The sequence below is a fragment of the Alligator sinensis genome, unplaced genomic scaffold (assembly GCF_000455745.1).
Source record: "Alligator sinensis unplaced genomic scaffold, ASM45574v1 scaffold824_1, whole genome shotgun sequence".
NCBI classification, from domain to species: Eukaryota; Metazoa; Chordata; order Crocodylia; family Alligatoridae; genus Alligator; species Alligator sinensis.
Genome location: NW_005842463.1, coordinates 951,668 through 967,570, shown reverse-complemented (window position 1 = coordinate 967,570; position 15,903 = coordinate 951,668). Strand labels below are relative to the sequence as shown.

Here is a 15,903-nt window from a genome sequence, read left to right as displayed (position 1 = left end):
CCTTATTCTGGTCAGTTTTCATCACATGCTGCTGTCCCATTTTAACATAAACCTAAAAGTTCTGAACTGAAAATATTTGGGTACAAGTAGTAGTTGTACTTCTTTTAGTCAATGCACAACCACTGGAAACCTTTTCCTGAACAACATGCTTATTCCAAACAGGTTGTTTTGGTGTTGTGTATATGTTTAAACACAAACCCACATCCAGCTGATTAAGATTTTCTAAGCTCTAGCTATAAAAAGAATGATACTAACTGGGAGGATAAAGGAAACCGTGGGTGATATTCAGGTCAGGCTGGTAGCTGGAGCAATTTTGGCTCTGAGCAGCAGGGATTCTAACATCAGCCCGCAGACGGTCGGGGCCAGTGGGAGGAAGAGAAGAAATGTCTCCCTGCTAAAAGGAAAGAAAAAGGGAAAAAAAAGCATTACACCCACACTTGTGGTTAACCCAATACCCTATATGGGCTCTGACTTCCTAGAATGGCTTCCATTGAATCATTTCCCATTTTTTAAATGAATCAAGTCAATGTAAGTAATGGAAACTCATGTTTTCTATAGAGAGCTTTAACTTGGTCCTTTTCCTCTGTGTTCAGATACTCTGAGAGCCCCTTTGTGACCATTCTCAAGACATCGATCTTTGGTTGCTTGAGAGCAAGTAATGGGGTAAGCCCCAAAAGAAGCCACACCAGTATATTTCCAGGCTTGAAGCATAAGTGCAGGAGCAGGTGGGCAGGGAATACTCAGAGCAGGATACTGCAAAGTAGACATGTCCAAAGTTAAAGAAAAACCTAAACACCGTATAAAATTGTAGTACTTAAGGACCATATTGTACATTACTCTAAAAAGATGAAATTTTACTTGTTCATTGCCCTGAAAAGGAAGTTATTTTTGGAAGGATACATTTTATTTAATTTCCTACTGTGAGGCAGAATATGCTTAGAAGAGGATGAAAATTAAGCAATGCTAACAATAATACTATAAGGGCTAGATTCTCAACTGGTATAAATTGGCATAATTCCATAAATTTCAATGGAGATATGTTAATTTACAACAGTTTACAATCTGGTTCACAACATTTCTTATGAATTAGCTGACTCTAACATCCATATTTATAACTGGTAGGGCTGCACAAACAGCATCACCAGCATGCTGTTTTCTATGCTCTGCTGTAGCTTTCCTATCATAAGTGATAGCGTCATTTCTTCATTTGTGTTATTAAGTTTCCTTTTTATTAAGACATTACTGTACTTGATGTAAGAAAATATAATCATTCATCCATCACAGTTAATCAGATCTCTTCTTTTATGTTTAATATATCAAGAGGGTTTGGGGTTTGCTTTATTTTGTAAGTCTTCTGAACTTTATAAACCATGATTAGATTAGATTAGATAGATGTATAATGTCCCTTTTGATTTGTTAAAGTGAATTGAAGGGAGTCAGGGTTGTGTTTTTGCTCCATTTTTTCTGTCTTTATTGAGATTTATGAAAGTGTCTGTAGATGCCTATCCTGTGATCTAAGGGCTTTAAATTAAAATATAATATTGCCTCTCCCAGATAAACAGCTATCCCCAGCCCTCTGTTAAGTTCCATTAGTTTGAACTGCTGGTTCCATATGTCCCACTGGTCCCGTGTATGGTAGTGGTAGTCAGCTATGGTAAATGGAGCTCAACAAGATTGAAAGGTCACTTGATCTAAATGCAAGCCCAGGGACACAGTGAGGGTAATAATTTAAATCTGAGCCCTTACAGCTCTCCACCTGCACCTTCCCCAAAATGTAGCAGAAAAAATAGGGGTATTTCAGTACATATACACAATGTTAGGAAATCTGATAGAATCGACAGAGAAAGTGTGTTCCAAAGTTGACGACATCAGTGAAGAACCCCCACTGCAGGACTCTCCAGACAACAAGTTCCAGCATGACAGCTTCTGCTAACCAGTATAATACATCATGGGGACAGAAGCGAACTCTCAAGAAACCAGCTCCAAGCCATTCAAGCCTATGTAGATGAACATCTACACAATCTAGTTCCATCTGGAAACTTACTGGAAGCAAGGCAGATTCTGGAACAAGGGCAGAATGTAGGGCAAAGTGGCACCTTGGAAACTAACTGGTTCAAAGAAGTATGCGCTTTTGTAGGCAACAGCCTATTTTGTCTTACATCTGCCATTTGATGATCTAAGCTGTTGTCTAGGCCACTCTGAATCAGTTAATCCCTAAAGTGCCACCTTGCCCTTCCACCTGCCTGACATCAGACTAACCTAGCTAACCACCTCTCCATTCATGGAATAAAGATATAATCTTTAAAACAGCTTAACAAGAAGGCTGAGGCATCCAGCAGTACCTTGGTTCTGAATGGTCTCTTAGTGTAACTATACATAGAGCTTATAACAGGAATCTAAACAGGTGACAAAAATCATAAATGTGACAAGAACCCTTTATGAAGGAACACTGCTTTTTTCTCATGAAGCACAGATGAAAAAGTGCTCTTTAGTTACTGCTTCTACCTTAGCACCCAGGAATAGACCAGGATTTACTGTATTTTCTTGACTACCACATGCATGCATATTGTTTTTGGGAAGGCAGAATGAAGAAAGAAATATTTTTTTACAGAGTTATGGTTACATATAGCAGGGGAATAACCTAATCTTCAGGTCCCTCTCCTGCTTAACCACAAGCTGAAACCCTAGCTGCTATTGAAGACTAGTCTCCATGAGTGGATCTATGATTTGGAAAAGAGCTGAAAAAGAGTTTCTAGGGCTATAAAATAAGAGAAGAGAGATCAAGAGCAGCTAGCAGACAGCAAAATTACCTGAAGAAAGGTTAGCTTGATTAGTGGAACATCAAGACCTTTAAAAAGGAAAGATGATTCTTAATAGCTGTGGAGGGAAGAACAAAGACTCCCTCAATCAACTGACACCCTTAGAGCCTAAATAGATGCCTGGGGGAATATTAATCAAAGCAGGTTTTTTATATTCCTGGAAGAAAATCAGCTTTCCCGCTTAAGACACACATCCCAATTTTGGGGAGCTGTCCTCTGGGAGAAAGGTACATGTGGTATATGAGTAAATAGGGTAATATCACAGCTGATGTATACACCTGGGTTAAAAATGGCTTTTGTATTCCCTAAAAAGAAGTTCCAATAACTCTTCTGGCACCTTCTCCCAACCCACCAGTATTACTTCACTCTTCTTCAACTTAAACTCAGTTCAGTTAGTTGTAAATCAAGCCTCCAGTTTATATAGAGAATGCATTATTAATTCTACTGTTCCAGCCAATCCAGGAGGATACAGATGTTGAGCAAGTTGTCATCAGCCCACTGAGTACATCATAGCTTGTGTTTTTTCACTAGGTCTGCCAGTAACATCAGAGCCAGGTTGAACAGGATGAATGATAATATAGATTCTTATTAGACCTTGCAGTAGAAAACTCCAGTTGGAGAAAAAAGTAGCCACAACAAACTTTTGTTTCTTTCAAAACAATAAGAAAGGAACTAGTGCAAAGGTAATTCTTGATTACTCCTGCTAAAGTCTGCAAGCAAGTCAACAGACCCTCATGAATAACAGTATCAGAAGTTGCTGATAGATCACCATGGACATTTTAGCTTTATTCTTTGCTTCAGTGATAGCACTTATCTCTGAAATCACCAATGCAAGATAAATCAGAAAAATTCAAAAACCACAAGAACTACAATGTCATAAGCTACTCAATGGCTTTTCCCAAAAATAGCTGATTTCTAGGCATATTGTCAGTGTCAAGAGCTGGGTCTTTAATTGATAGCCTACCTATAGCTTCTCTAAGAAATCCTCCTTCAACACCTGCATTGTCCAAAATTTTAATGTTTCAGCAGGTCAAACTCAAAGATGATTTCCATAGCTGTATCTACTCTTGCTTCTTCTGTCTCAGGTTATATGGGGAATCTTGATGACATGTGAAGAAGCCACTTACAACAACTGTAAAAATTCCTCTGAGGATGAGATTTTGCAATTCTTTCTGGTGCATATAATGAGATTTTTTTGTGGCTAGCTAGTAATTAATGTGTCAAGATACATAATTTATTTGCATTTCATGGCAGACTTTAACTATAGTATTCAACAGCAACTATTGTGGTCTTTCAGGTCAACTTTCAGCCACTTCCAGGAGGCTTTTTTGAGAAGTACAAACAGGAAAAATACTAAAACCATACATACACACACAAACCCCTTCCATAAACCCAATGAACTAAAATCTTTACTTCCATAAATCATAAGAGAACATCAGATCTCAATGCTGTATTTATCTTATTATGGTATGGTGCTAGTTACAAAAGCTAATCTACTTTGCAATATTTTTAAGCTAAGCTTAAAAAATCCTTCCATACAATTTTCTTTAACTACAAACAGGGCACATCTACATGCAATGTTTATTGTGCCACAGTAAACATCTCAGTGTCTACATGTGCAGAGCTATTAGGATGGAGTAAACTAATTAACTCTGCTGCAGGTTAGTACTTGTAAACACAAGTACTATTCTATGAATTTTTTTTTTTTTTTTTTTTAAACTCAGCAGCAACATACATGTAGACAGTGACTAGGGCTAGCTGGGGCACGAGGGTGCTTCAGTGCAGGGGCTGCCTGCCAACTAGCCCCACCTGAAGCATCCTTGTGTCCCAGCCAGCCCCTCCTGAGCACATTGAGCCAAGCTGAAGCAGCCCCAGGCTGTCTGGCTCACCCTCCAGGCCAGTGCTCCAATCCAGCTCAATGTGCTGCAGTCCCGGGTGTGCGTTCAAACATGGCGCTGGAGAGCAATAAACTCTGGCATGATGTGCACCAGTTTATTGGTGCACATTAATTACACATGTAGATGCACCCACATATTCCAAATTCATGCACAGATAGAATACAGTACATTCACAAAATCAAATAAAACTATAGTGCATCCAGAAAGTGAATGTACAACCAGTGAAACAGTATAAAGAACTTTGAAATTCTATGCACAAAAGACGTAGAATTAGCATGCCACCCTGTACATGCTTATTAATACAAGCTAAAAAAGAACCTTATTTTTTTCTAAGTGTCCTGAGGCAGTCTGTTGCAACCATTTCCTTCTCCTTCAGAAGATCAATGTGTAACCTCGGAAATTTATCCCAGCTACCACTAATTTGAATCTTAATTTTTGCCTCCAAATCAGAAAAAAAATGTAACAGAAACTTGGGCTGCTGTCACTAGTGTAATGTCTGTAATTATATCCAATCAAAAAGAATAGTTGATTCATAACACCACTCATCATACACAAGGAAAATTACATGCAGCTTATGCGATCAGGGTCTTGTACCTACACTGGCTCCTTTATACTGATCTCAATTAGCCAGACTTCTAGGCTAAGTACAGACAGTCAAAAAGCCTGAGGCTGAATTGATTCAGTCTTCATAGTTAGTCTAAGCTGTGTAGATTGAATCAATAAGCAAGCAAACAGACAGACATTCACTTTTGATTTCAGAAATGGAGCCACATGCCTGCAGTGGCACAGATCAGAAACCAGGGGGTGCTGGAGCATGCCTGCCTACTTGGCTGGAGCAGGCAGCTTGGGCTAGCTGGCCCACCCTACAAGGGGGGTATTGTAGGAGAGGTACAGAGCATTGTGGGATGTTGGGGGAACTGTGAGTTAATTTGAAAAAGGAATACCCTTATTTAGGAAAATCCCAAGAGATTTGAGATGCAACCAGCAAATCCGTAGCTTGCTTCAATCTGTGGTGCTGCTTGAGCCTGCCTATTTCACTTTGTGAACAAGAATCACAAACTAGAGGCACTGAAAATCACTAGGCCCTGTTCTCATGCTTAGCAGTAGCTGAAGATGCACAGTGTAATGATCTCTATGTGTGGACCCATGCATGCACAAAGCTTCCTGTGAATGGGACTGCGTACAGAGTTTCCTGGCTGCTGGTTGTTCAGCTACTGGTAGAACTAATGAGACCTTTGTCCTGCTTTTCTTATCTTAGAAACTGTTATTTCTTCTGGGTATTATGTATTAGTAAAACTTTACCTCCACTAAGTTTGTAACTTCACCCTATGTTATTGTCCCTAACAGGTTTAGAGTCAATCAATTACTGTATTATTTCACATCACATTGATAATAGGTATAATCCATATTACTGTTATTTTGGTTATACAGTCCAAGGCTGTCCAACTGGTGGCCTGCAAGCCACATGTGACCCACAAGAGGTTAAGGGGTTGTGAGGCCCCCAATCTCCTAACTGGCCACTGCTCCCACTATCAGTTTCACCATTTTGAGGTCACCCAGTTTTTGAAAGTTGTATGCAAATGCTAACATTATTGGATTAGGTATTGTTTTAAGAGAGTCTGTGAAAAAAAATTAACAGAGAAGATGAGGTGAAAATTCTCAAAAAGTCTATATACCACATGCATAAGTTAGAAGACCTTCCATTACCACATTACATTATATTATGTAAAAAATAGAGATATCCCTTTAGTTAAAACAAGATCTATTTTAACATTTTTTCATTGGGAATAAAGAAAAGATTATATTCTATAGAAAAAAAAGTTTAGAACTCAACCCTATGCCCCAATTTGTTCAAGAAATTCACAAATCTTTGAACTCAGCAAGGGTCACCTATCCCCAATTATAATATTTACAATTCATGCAGCTTTGGAATACACAGAAACTGCATTAGAACAAACTGTCTAGCAGGTTTGTATATATTTGGAAAACTTTGTTAACAAAGATAGATAAAGATATGCTTAAGAGAGTTTACAAGCAGCCATTCTTGGAAATTATAGCCTGATTTTTTTTTTTCTCAGGAACTAACAGACAATTTAGAGCACAATAGATGGTCAAGAAAGAAAGTCAATGTGTTTTCAGTTTCATGTATTTCCTCACTTACAATTCCCTCCCATTATTTATATTCTATCCCCACTCTGTTCCTCTGTAAAACAGGTTAGCCATTTTATATGTATAGGCTAAGCTGAACCAACTTAACTGCTGTGCTGAGGTGGTCATTTTCCCATTTTTAAGGTATTTCAAGTTTGCTTAGTTTTGACTATTTTGCAAGTTGGTTTTCAAAAGAAGCTAGACTTGGACAATTAGGCATTGAATTAAACACAAGTTGAAGAAGCATTGAAAATCTGTGGCTTAAATCCATGTTCACCCCACAAAAACAAACAAAAACTAAGCAAGAGTTATTTTCCTGTGAGGAAATTATAAAACTTACCTTCCCAATATCAGACTGAGTAAATTAAATCTGGCTTCTTTCAATAAGGAAAAAAAAAAAAAAACACATTAAAATTCAAGAAAAAAAAAATATGCCTGAAAGAACCACAACATCCCTCTTGTTCATAAGCAACAACCCTAATGAATGAACTATGTTTTCAGTACAACATATCATTCAGTTATGTATGATAAGTATATTTGGTAACCTACAGTTTTATTGATAGTGTATGCACTCCACAGTGGCATCCAGATGGTGTGACTGTATCCACTCACGTACCCATGATGGTAAAGGAGGCAGTAGTTGTTTTGCTTCTGTAAAACACGGGGTCTCCCATAGGGCAAATGATGCATCTCCGCCTTCTTCACTACAATTTAAACAATAATTATAGTCTTTTGTATTTGTGAAAACATGTTTTTTTTTTGACAGAAAAGCATATTCAAGGGGGAAATAAATACAGAATGTAACATACATGAAAACTTAATATGTGCACTACATTTAATATCAAAATTCCTTTTGGATATTTAAAATTGCTGAACAACAGTGTTCATGTTTTGATTAATACATGGACAATATATCACAAAAAAATCAGAGGCCTGATCTTCCTCTCATAGTAATTTTAAACTGCTATAATTGGTGCTGGTGAAATGAGATGAAGGCTTTAGATCAGGGGCAGGGAAAATATAGCCTATGGTCCAGCCCACCAGGCAATTCCATCCAGGCCACGGTGCCCCTCCTTAAGCCCTGGCCCAGGGCTGCCCCTCTGCAAGCCAGGACCTCCATGCATGCGATGCAGCTCTGGTTGATAAACAACCAGCTCCCACCCCAGCCCCAAGCCAAGGAGCACTAGAGACAAGAAACCTCTGCCTGGCAGAGTTTTTGCCTGGCGGCCCTGAGGATGTTCTCAGCCTCCCTGCCTGAAAGCCTGGAAATGCAGGTCAGGGCCCCACCGGGCCAGGGCCAGGGACTCCCAGTGGGGGAAAGGTGGTGGGAGTGCAGGAAGCCATGCATGATGGGGTGGGCTGGTCTGGTCCCACACACTGCAGAAGCACAGGAGCTGTGCACTATGGGATCAGGTGGGGCTGGTCTTGCACGCAGCTACCATGTGCAGCCAAGGACTTGGGTGGGAGCGTGGGCGCTGCGTACTGTGGAGCCAGGCTGGCCCCGTGTGCTGCCACCACATGCAGCAGGGGACTTGGGCGGAAGCGCTATTGGGCCAGGTGATTCTGGTCCCACACGCTGCTGCCACCTGTGGCCAGGGACTGGGGTGGGCACGCTGAGAGCTGCAGGCTATGGGGCTGGGCAGGGCTCCTCCACTTGCTGCCACCACATGCAGCTCCAGGGATTAACACACACTCCAGAGACTCTAAGGACCCCCCATACGTGCACACTCACAGCCCCCACACACACTCCCATAACCCCCACCCCAATCACACCCACACCCTCTTACACCCCCCCACCCCAACCACATATCCTGCACCCACACACCCCTACACCCGTTCCCCACTGACCTTACCCACACACCTCATCATACAACCAAACACATTCCCACAGCCCCTGCATACACACTCCTACCTCCTCAGCCCCACCACACAAAAGATACAAGAGTAAGACCGTATTTTAAGCTATTATGCAATCTCCTCTAGATACACTATACAAACACATAAATCAGGACTTTTTTTTTTTTTAATTAAATTAAAATACGTTATAGTCGATGTTTGATTTTTTTAGTATTTTTTTTCCGGTTTCGAGATAGCAAACCCCCGCCCCCCAAAAGGAGTACTTCCAGGACAAGGGGAGGGACTTCTGGTAGGAAAGGTCAGAGGTTAGGGGTAGGAATTCTGGCCCCAAGATGGCAGCCAGGGGGTGGGACACCTGTCAAGGTGCCAAGCTACCCTTGCAGCCCTCAACAGCTCACCAAAACTCATTAAGTGGCCCTCCAGCTGAAATAATTGCCCATCCCTGCCGTAGATGAAGTATTATATAAATGAACTGCCAAAAAGATTCACAAAAGCAGATAGTAGAGCACACCCACAAAAGCACACATCTATGGGAGTCGTGTGAATACATAGATAATGGTAAAATATAGCCGTAGGACTGGGAACAGCAGTTACGGCCTATTGTCCTACAGGACCTAAGGCCTGATCAAAAGCCCTTTTGAATGAACGGGTGTCTTTCCATGAGTCAGATGGCTGCCCCACATCTGCAGCTCCTGTGTAGCTATACTAGGGAGAAAGGTTGTGTGAGGAACTTGTTCTCTTATGCTCCACCCCTGGGCATCATAGTGAGTGTTCATGCATTACTGTCTTCCCAAAGACTTCCTGTTATAAGTGCCATGAGATTGGAGGAAGGTACTGTGGTACCCAAAAGTTCATCTATAACCCTTCCAAATACTGTATACAGATGGTCCAATAAAAGACTGCCCAAAATAATCATTGTGCCTCATTTTTCAATTGATTTTCATAGCAGTTATATAGTTGAGTAAGAAAAACTCTTACTAATGGAGTCTGACAGCCAATCTACTTAACAGGCAGGAAAAGAAGAAAAAAAAGTCAATACTTATAGTAGGTTCTAATCTTAACTCACCTAAAGGATTCTAGTCTGTAAATAGTACCACTGAAATCAATATAAAGTAAAAAGAAAAGACACAGGTTTAGATCAGCCCTGTTGCTTTTATTTCCTTCAACTTACTTTCTTCTGTGCTGAGATTTAATCTTTGATTTATCAATTCCAATCCCTGTAAAATAAAATATTAAAGAATTATTCAAGATGAATTTGTGCCTTTTAAAAAAAATGGCAAGACTGGTAAAGAAATCTCCGAAACTATTGCTTACCTCTGAGGGAAATGTGCACCCTAAATTATATAAAGAAACCGCACTGGTAAAGGGACATGAAGAAGGTGATGACACTTCTTGTGGAAGTGATGGATTGAAAAAAGGTATCTTCAAAAGATGGTTTAAGGTGCCATGTGTTCCATTGTTTGGTGCGGGTTTAATATGCAGCAGATCTGTTGAAAAAGGTTACAACAAAATTCAAAATTTTAGGAAAACAAAAAAAAACACTTTGTTTTCTTCCACAAGAAAATGTCAGTTGGCCAACAGGTCCTCTTTTAGAGCAATTCTTTTAAATAGTGAATAATATCTCAATTACCTGTCCCTCAAATGCAAATGTATCTGATTATTGAAAAATCAAAAGTTTGATTAAACAAAATCCAGGAAAAATAAACATTTCAGTTAAAATGAAGGGCTGCCTCTTTATTATACACTGAATACTCTTCTTCGTGAATTTTATCCGCCAAGCAAACAACTTGACCAATGAACACACTGAGACACAGGTATTAATTGGTCAGTTGCTTCCCAGCCAGGCAGGTGAGTTTACAATTCAGACAGCTGTGGAAGTTCCTTGATAGTTTTGTTGTATAACATGGGCACTAAACTTTTAAGATAAGCATTACTATATGGCTGGCTGTGCATCACTGCATTTTTTTTTTTTTTTAAACAGATTTCCAGTGGGATTTGTTTTTAATTTCTAGCCTAGTCCATCGCCATCTTCTTATGAGTTTTTGGCTTGCAGAGGTACACCTATATTTCTGATGAAGGCAGAATTTCTAATTGTCTGCAAGGCTCCCATTCTAAGATGACTCCAGCAGGCACTCATGTAAGCACCATACATATTCATTAGGAGTGCTTCACTTCCCCATGATTTTAAGTGAACTCTGAAAACAGAAATTATCTTAATAAAGAGGTTAATTGCTGGCAGTTAATGAGAGAATATCATAAAGGAACATGGAATGTAAGAGGATTTCAGTAGGCAAGATGAGGTGTTTGGTTCAGAGCAACTGGCTTTAAGTACCTCACCAATGTTTTTTGTAATCTCTCCTTCAGCCTACAGCATTTTGCCTTTGAGAACCTACTAATATGTCACTGACTACCTATACTCACCACACATTAGATTGTAAACTTCTATGTTTTCAAAAGGCTCCACTTCAGTTTTCTCCTTAAAACTTGGACCATATGCTAAGAAAATGGCCTAGAGAATAATAATAAAAAGCTGTTATCTAAGTGAATCTGGATTACAAAACAATACGAGCAGAATTTTAAGAGAACTGAGAATACTAGGCCCAGTTCTGTCCTCAGGAAGGGCAAATCAAGTCAAGTGCTTGTTTTGATGTGCTAAGAGCAGAAAATAGCCTATTGTGTATCATACAAAAAAGATAATTGTGCATAAAATCTCTATTAAGACTACTTAACTATACAAAGAAACTGATTTTATGTTTCTTTAACATTCCCATATCAGCTCCTTAAGAAATTGTTTTACTTGCCAGGTCTTGAATTCAGGACTTTTTATTTCTCTTGCAATAGCTTATATATGGAATGTTACTGCCACTTAAACAGCTGTAGAAGCATATTATATTCCTTGAGCCATTTTTAAAGCCAACAGGGAGTCAAGTGTCTAGACACAGCTTTTCATGCATGGGTAACAATTTAATAAATGCCTAAGTGACTTAGGGCCTTATGTCCCATTTCCACAAATGGCTTAAGATACATGTAGACTAGGAGTGGCAAAACTGTGGCCAAACAAGTGGCACAGGCAGCTGCCCTGTGTGGAGGCATTGGAATGGATGCAGGGAGCAGAGCATGAAGTTGAGTGGCTGCATGCTGCTAGATGAGGTGTCAAGTATCACTGCCAGGAGCCAAGTTAACCCTTCCTAGCCCTGCAATTGACGAGGAATTCATGCCTTTGAATCCTACGAAGGTTGCGGTTCTAGGGAAAGGTTAACCTAGCTCTCAGCAGCGATGACTCCTCTTGCAGTGATATCCTGCCCCTGTTCTGTTAGGTGCAATGATGGCCAAGGTCTGAGAACTCCTGCCTCTGTTCCAGGATCCAAAGTACAGACTTTAACGGGTACGGAGGGGGGGGAAGGAAGAAATGCCGAGCCTCACTCAACATCAGCTGTGGCTAATGCTCCAGGTCTTTCTTGGCACGTTGCCACTTGTGCACCCAAAACTGAAGGAAGCTGTTTGATGGCTTCCTTCAGTAGCTGTTTGAGCTTTGATGGCTTCCTTCAGTAGCTGTTTGAGGACCTCAGTCTCTGACGTGACTGAAAAAAGCCACTAGGGACAACCTCTAGGCAGTTTCACTGGCATATTTCTGGGTTCAGAGCATGCAAGTAGGAACAGGTGGTAAGGCATGCTCAGGGGCATCAAGGCCAGGACACACTGCAGCCATATTGTTGACATACCCCGAGTCACTTACAAACTGAAATCTTGAGTGTCTGAAAAATTCCCCTTGTATGACTACATCAGCTTTAGAACCATAAGCCCTGTGCAGCGGTGGGCTCCTGTCCATGTGCTGGTTAGAATCTGATGTCAAGTGGATTCAGGATTCCATATTAGATGCTGTCAGAGCTTTCATCCAAGTATCTCTTCTGGGTACCCAAGTTGTTCACTAAATATTAGGGTTGAGTACTTGACCAGTCAAATAAAGTTTGGTCAATTGAAGGGTCAAAAATTGTAAAAAAATTGCCAATAGGTCCAAATAAAAACACACTCAAAGCACAATTTTTCCACTGAGAAATGTGGTTTTTTGTAAAATCGCTATTCTTTGACCGATTAAAAAAATGCAGTCAATTGACCAGTCACTTGACAATATTTGACTGGTCAATTGACCAGCTTGACAACCCTATTAAGTATGAGTATGTATGTGTCTCATAGTTAATTGGGCAAACTGTAGGATTTGAACAGCCTATGAAAACATGTTTGTAAATTGAGGCAATGCAAATGAACAAGGGGTGAGTCTTATGGACTCATCCATTATATGGAATGGGCTTTGAAGTGCAGCACCAACAAAGAATAGTTAAGGCCAGTCACTGCTATCTTTTTTCATGACACCAAAACAGGAGGGCATTGATTTAAATCTAAAGGCACCACATTTAAAATATATGAAATACCTTATATACTCAGCATGTATTGCAATTAATCTATGGAACTGCAGCAACATATGATGGAGGCAAACAAATGAAAATGGTCCATACATGACATTAGCATCTATATGAATAAAATAATCATCTGCATTTAAACTAACAAATATTAAAATTTTTAGAGATAACTAACAACTATGGTCAGGAATTTGAGCCCACAGCCTTTATCACTGAAGAAGTTAAATGTATAAGAGCCTTTAATAATCCTTCTCTAAAGTCACCAGAACTGATTACTACAATAGATGTGACTGGATGAACCACTGAACTAATATGGCATTTTCTATGTTCTTCTGACAGGAAATAGATTTTGAACTACTACAAAAGAAAATCTTAATGAGGTCTGAACAGAACTGCTGTAATACAAAAAAAACAGGATGCTACTAAAGGAAAGTATTTTGATGTCTTATAAAGAATCAAATTGCTTTTACTCAGCGTGCATCATCAGACCAGTAACTATGATTAATGTTTTCTATGAGGACATTTCATATGAAATTCTTCTAGTGTCTAAACTTAGGACTGGAAGTGGCCTATGTGAGGTTACTGAAAAATATACTCTTAAAAATATTTGGTTAACTTTCAAATATTTTTATTGTGCCAGACCTCCAAAACCAGATCCAGATGCAAAATTCCACAAAGTTACAGTGAAGACTATTCTCAAATCTTATCTACCCTATCCTATCAAAGAGGAAAAGATAACTTTTAAGTAGGTATCTCCATATCTTTGGATACTTATTTGAACCTCTAAACCTATGGAGGTTCTCCTCTCATTGGTCTAATCAGAAGATTGGGTGACTTAAATATGCTTTATATCACTATGTTGCACTTAGTTTAGGTACTACAATTTATCTGACTCTTAACAGCTTTCAGGTGTCAGAGACTGGCAGTCAAGAGCCTAAAGCCTTTTGCTATCTCTCCAGAGACACAAATTCATGCTCTACCCCCAATATGTACTGATGGTGATCTCCACCCATCCAGCTGGAAACAGGTACCTGGGCATTTAGGTTTCTGAGAGACAGGTGGCTGGACACAAAGCTAACCACTTCATTGCCTTTTGTGACACTGATTACAGAACTTGTGTCTTTACCATGCTAGCCCAAGGAGCTGGTTGGCTCAGGTGGATCTTTGACTTATGGTGGACACCAAGACAAAACTATGGTATTGGGCGTATCTACACATGTTTTTATCTGCGCCTAAATTTAATGTGCATTTACCTAATGCACATTAAGGTGATTTAGGTAAGTGTCTACATGTGCACACTCTAAGGCACATTAACACAGTTTGTGGACCAATTTGGGACTACAGTTAGGTCCAAGTCAGTCGATATACATAGCATTAATGTGCTTTAGCACATCTACTCGTGTGTTAAGGTGCTTTACCTAAAGTTGATACCTGCTTTTGCAGGTATGAAATTTAGGCACAAATAGCCTAAAATTGCCATTTTTAGGGTGCATTCAGGGTGTGCACATGTGACCGGTGCTCTTAATGTGCCATAAAAATGGCTAATGCACCTTAAATCAGCATGTGTAGACATGCCCATTGTGTACTTAAATGTGGTTCACAATTGCAGAACTTTGCATGGTATGCTTGAGGCCCATTTGAACGTTTTATCCTAGGCACAAATTCTCAGGCTTATATTCTGAATGACCGTGTAAAAAATTGTAATAAACAAACTGAAACACAATGGGTATGAACAAGTACTACATTTAGATTGTCCTAACCAGGGTTAAGTTGATCTAAATGTCTACTTGTGCAGGCATTCACAGGGTTTAAATGGCCTGATCTAAGTTAATTCAACTCAGGAGGTGCACTAACTTGACTGAAAAAGTTAACCTAATCTATGAAGGGGTGCCACGGCAGGGTCCTATAGGAGGGTCGTGATCTCCTTAAGGCCCTCTCTCCGTGCCAATTCGGCCCAAGGGCACCCTCGATTCTTGCCCGCCACATCTTTGCTATTTAGTATATGTTGGGAGGCTGCCTTACGACTCCCTGGGCACGGATAGCTGGGACCTCTGTCCCCGTGTGTTCCCAGACCCCCTGGGGGTCTCCTGGTATGATGGGTGCTCCCCAGGCACCCTAGCCTTATGGGCTATGCGTGGCTCCTACCACCCCTAATACCACGCCCCAAGCCTCGCTGATGTGATAGACGTTGGTGTGTCTTGCTACACATACACTGCCCCTTCTCTGGGGCCTTCTCTCATAAGGCACTCCCCTCTTCGGGGCTCGCCGTGCCCACCTTGGGCTTCCTAAAATGCTGCCCACTTCTCTGGGGCCTTTTCTAGTGCTGCCTCTCTTCTCTGGGGCCTCCTCTAAAAGTGTTGTCCCACTCAGGGACCCTTGCCCGCTTTTGGACTCTATATCGAGCCTCTGGTCTTTCAGGCCCACCGTGCTGCTTCCCCTTTTCTGGGACGCTGCACTGCTATCCCCTTTTCCTGGGGACCACCACAGCACCCTGTCCTTCTCTTGGGCACACCGTGCTGCTAACCCCTTTTCTGGGGTCCACCACAGCACCCTGCCCTTCTCTTGGTTTTTCTGCAGTGCTAGCCTGTTACCGGGCTCGTCTTGCCCCTCCTGGGCTCCTCACATATTGCCCCTCTCGGGCTCGTTGTGCCTGCCTTGGGCTTCTTAATAGTGCCGCCCCCTCTTTGGGGCTCACTGTGCCCACGCTGGGCTCCCTAATAAAATTGCCCCTCTCTCTGGGACTTGTTGTGCCCACACTGGGCT

General features: G+C 40.8%; 1 protein-coding gene across 3 annotated transcripts in view; it reads right to left on the bottom strand.

The window, feature by feature from the left end:
* ENPP3 (ectonucleotide pyrophosphatase/phosphodiesterase 3) overlaps positions 1 to 15,903 on the bottom strand; it is an 80,675-nt gene that overhangs the window by 12,373 nt on the left and 52,399 nt on the right. For 2 of the 3 annotated variants that reach the window (XR_003095754.1, XM_025212451.1), the window contains exons 17-21: positions 11,144 to 11,231; positions 10,037 to 10,209; positions 9,894 to 9,939; positions 7,415 to 7,569; positions 256 to 394 (exon numbers count right to left, since the gene is read on the bottom strand). Coding sequence is in view for 2 of the 3 variants with exons in the window: in XM_025212451.1 (XP_025068236.1) it covers positions 256 to 394; positions 7,415 to 7,569; positions 9,894 to 9,939; positions 10,037 to 10,209; positions 11,144 to 11,231 (601 nt within the window). In the remaining variant the exon portion in view is untranslated. The remainder of the gene's footprint in view (positions 1 to 255; positions 395 to 7,414; positions 7,570 to 9,893; positions 9,940 to 10,036; positions 10,210 to 11,143; positions 11,232 to 15,903) is intronic. The other variant, XM_025212452.1, reaches the window with a different exon arrangement.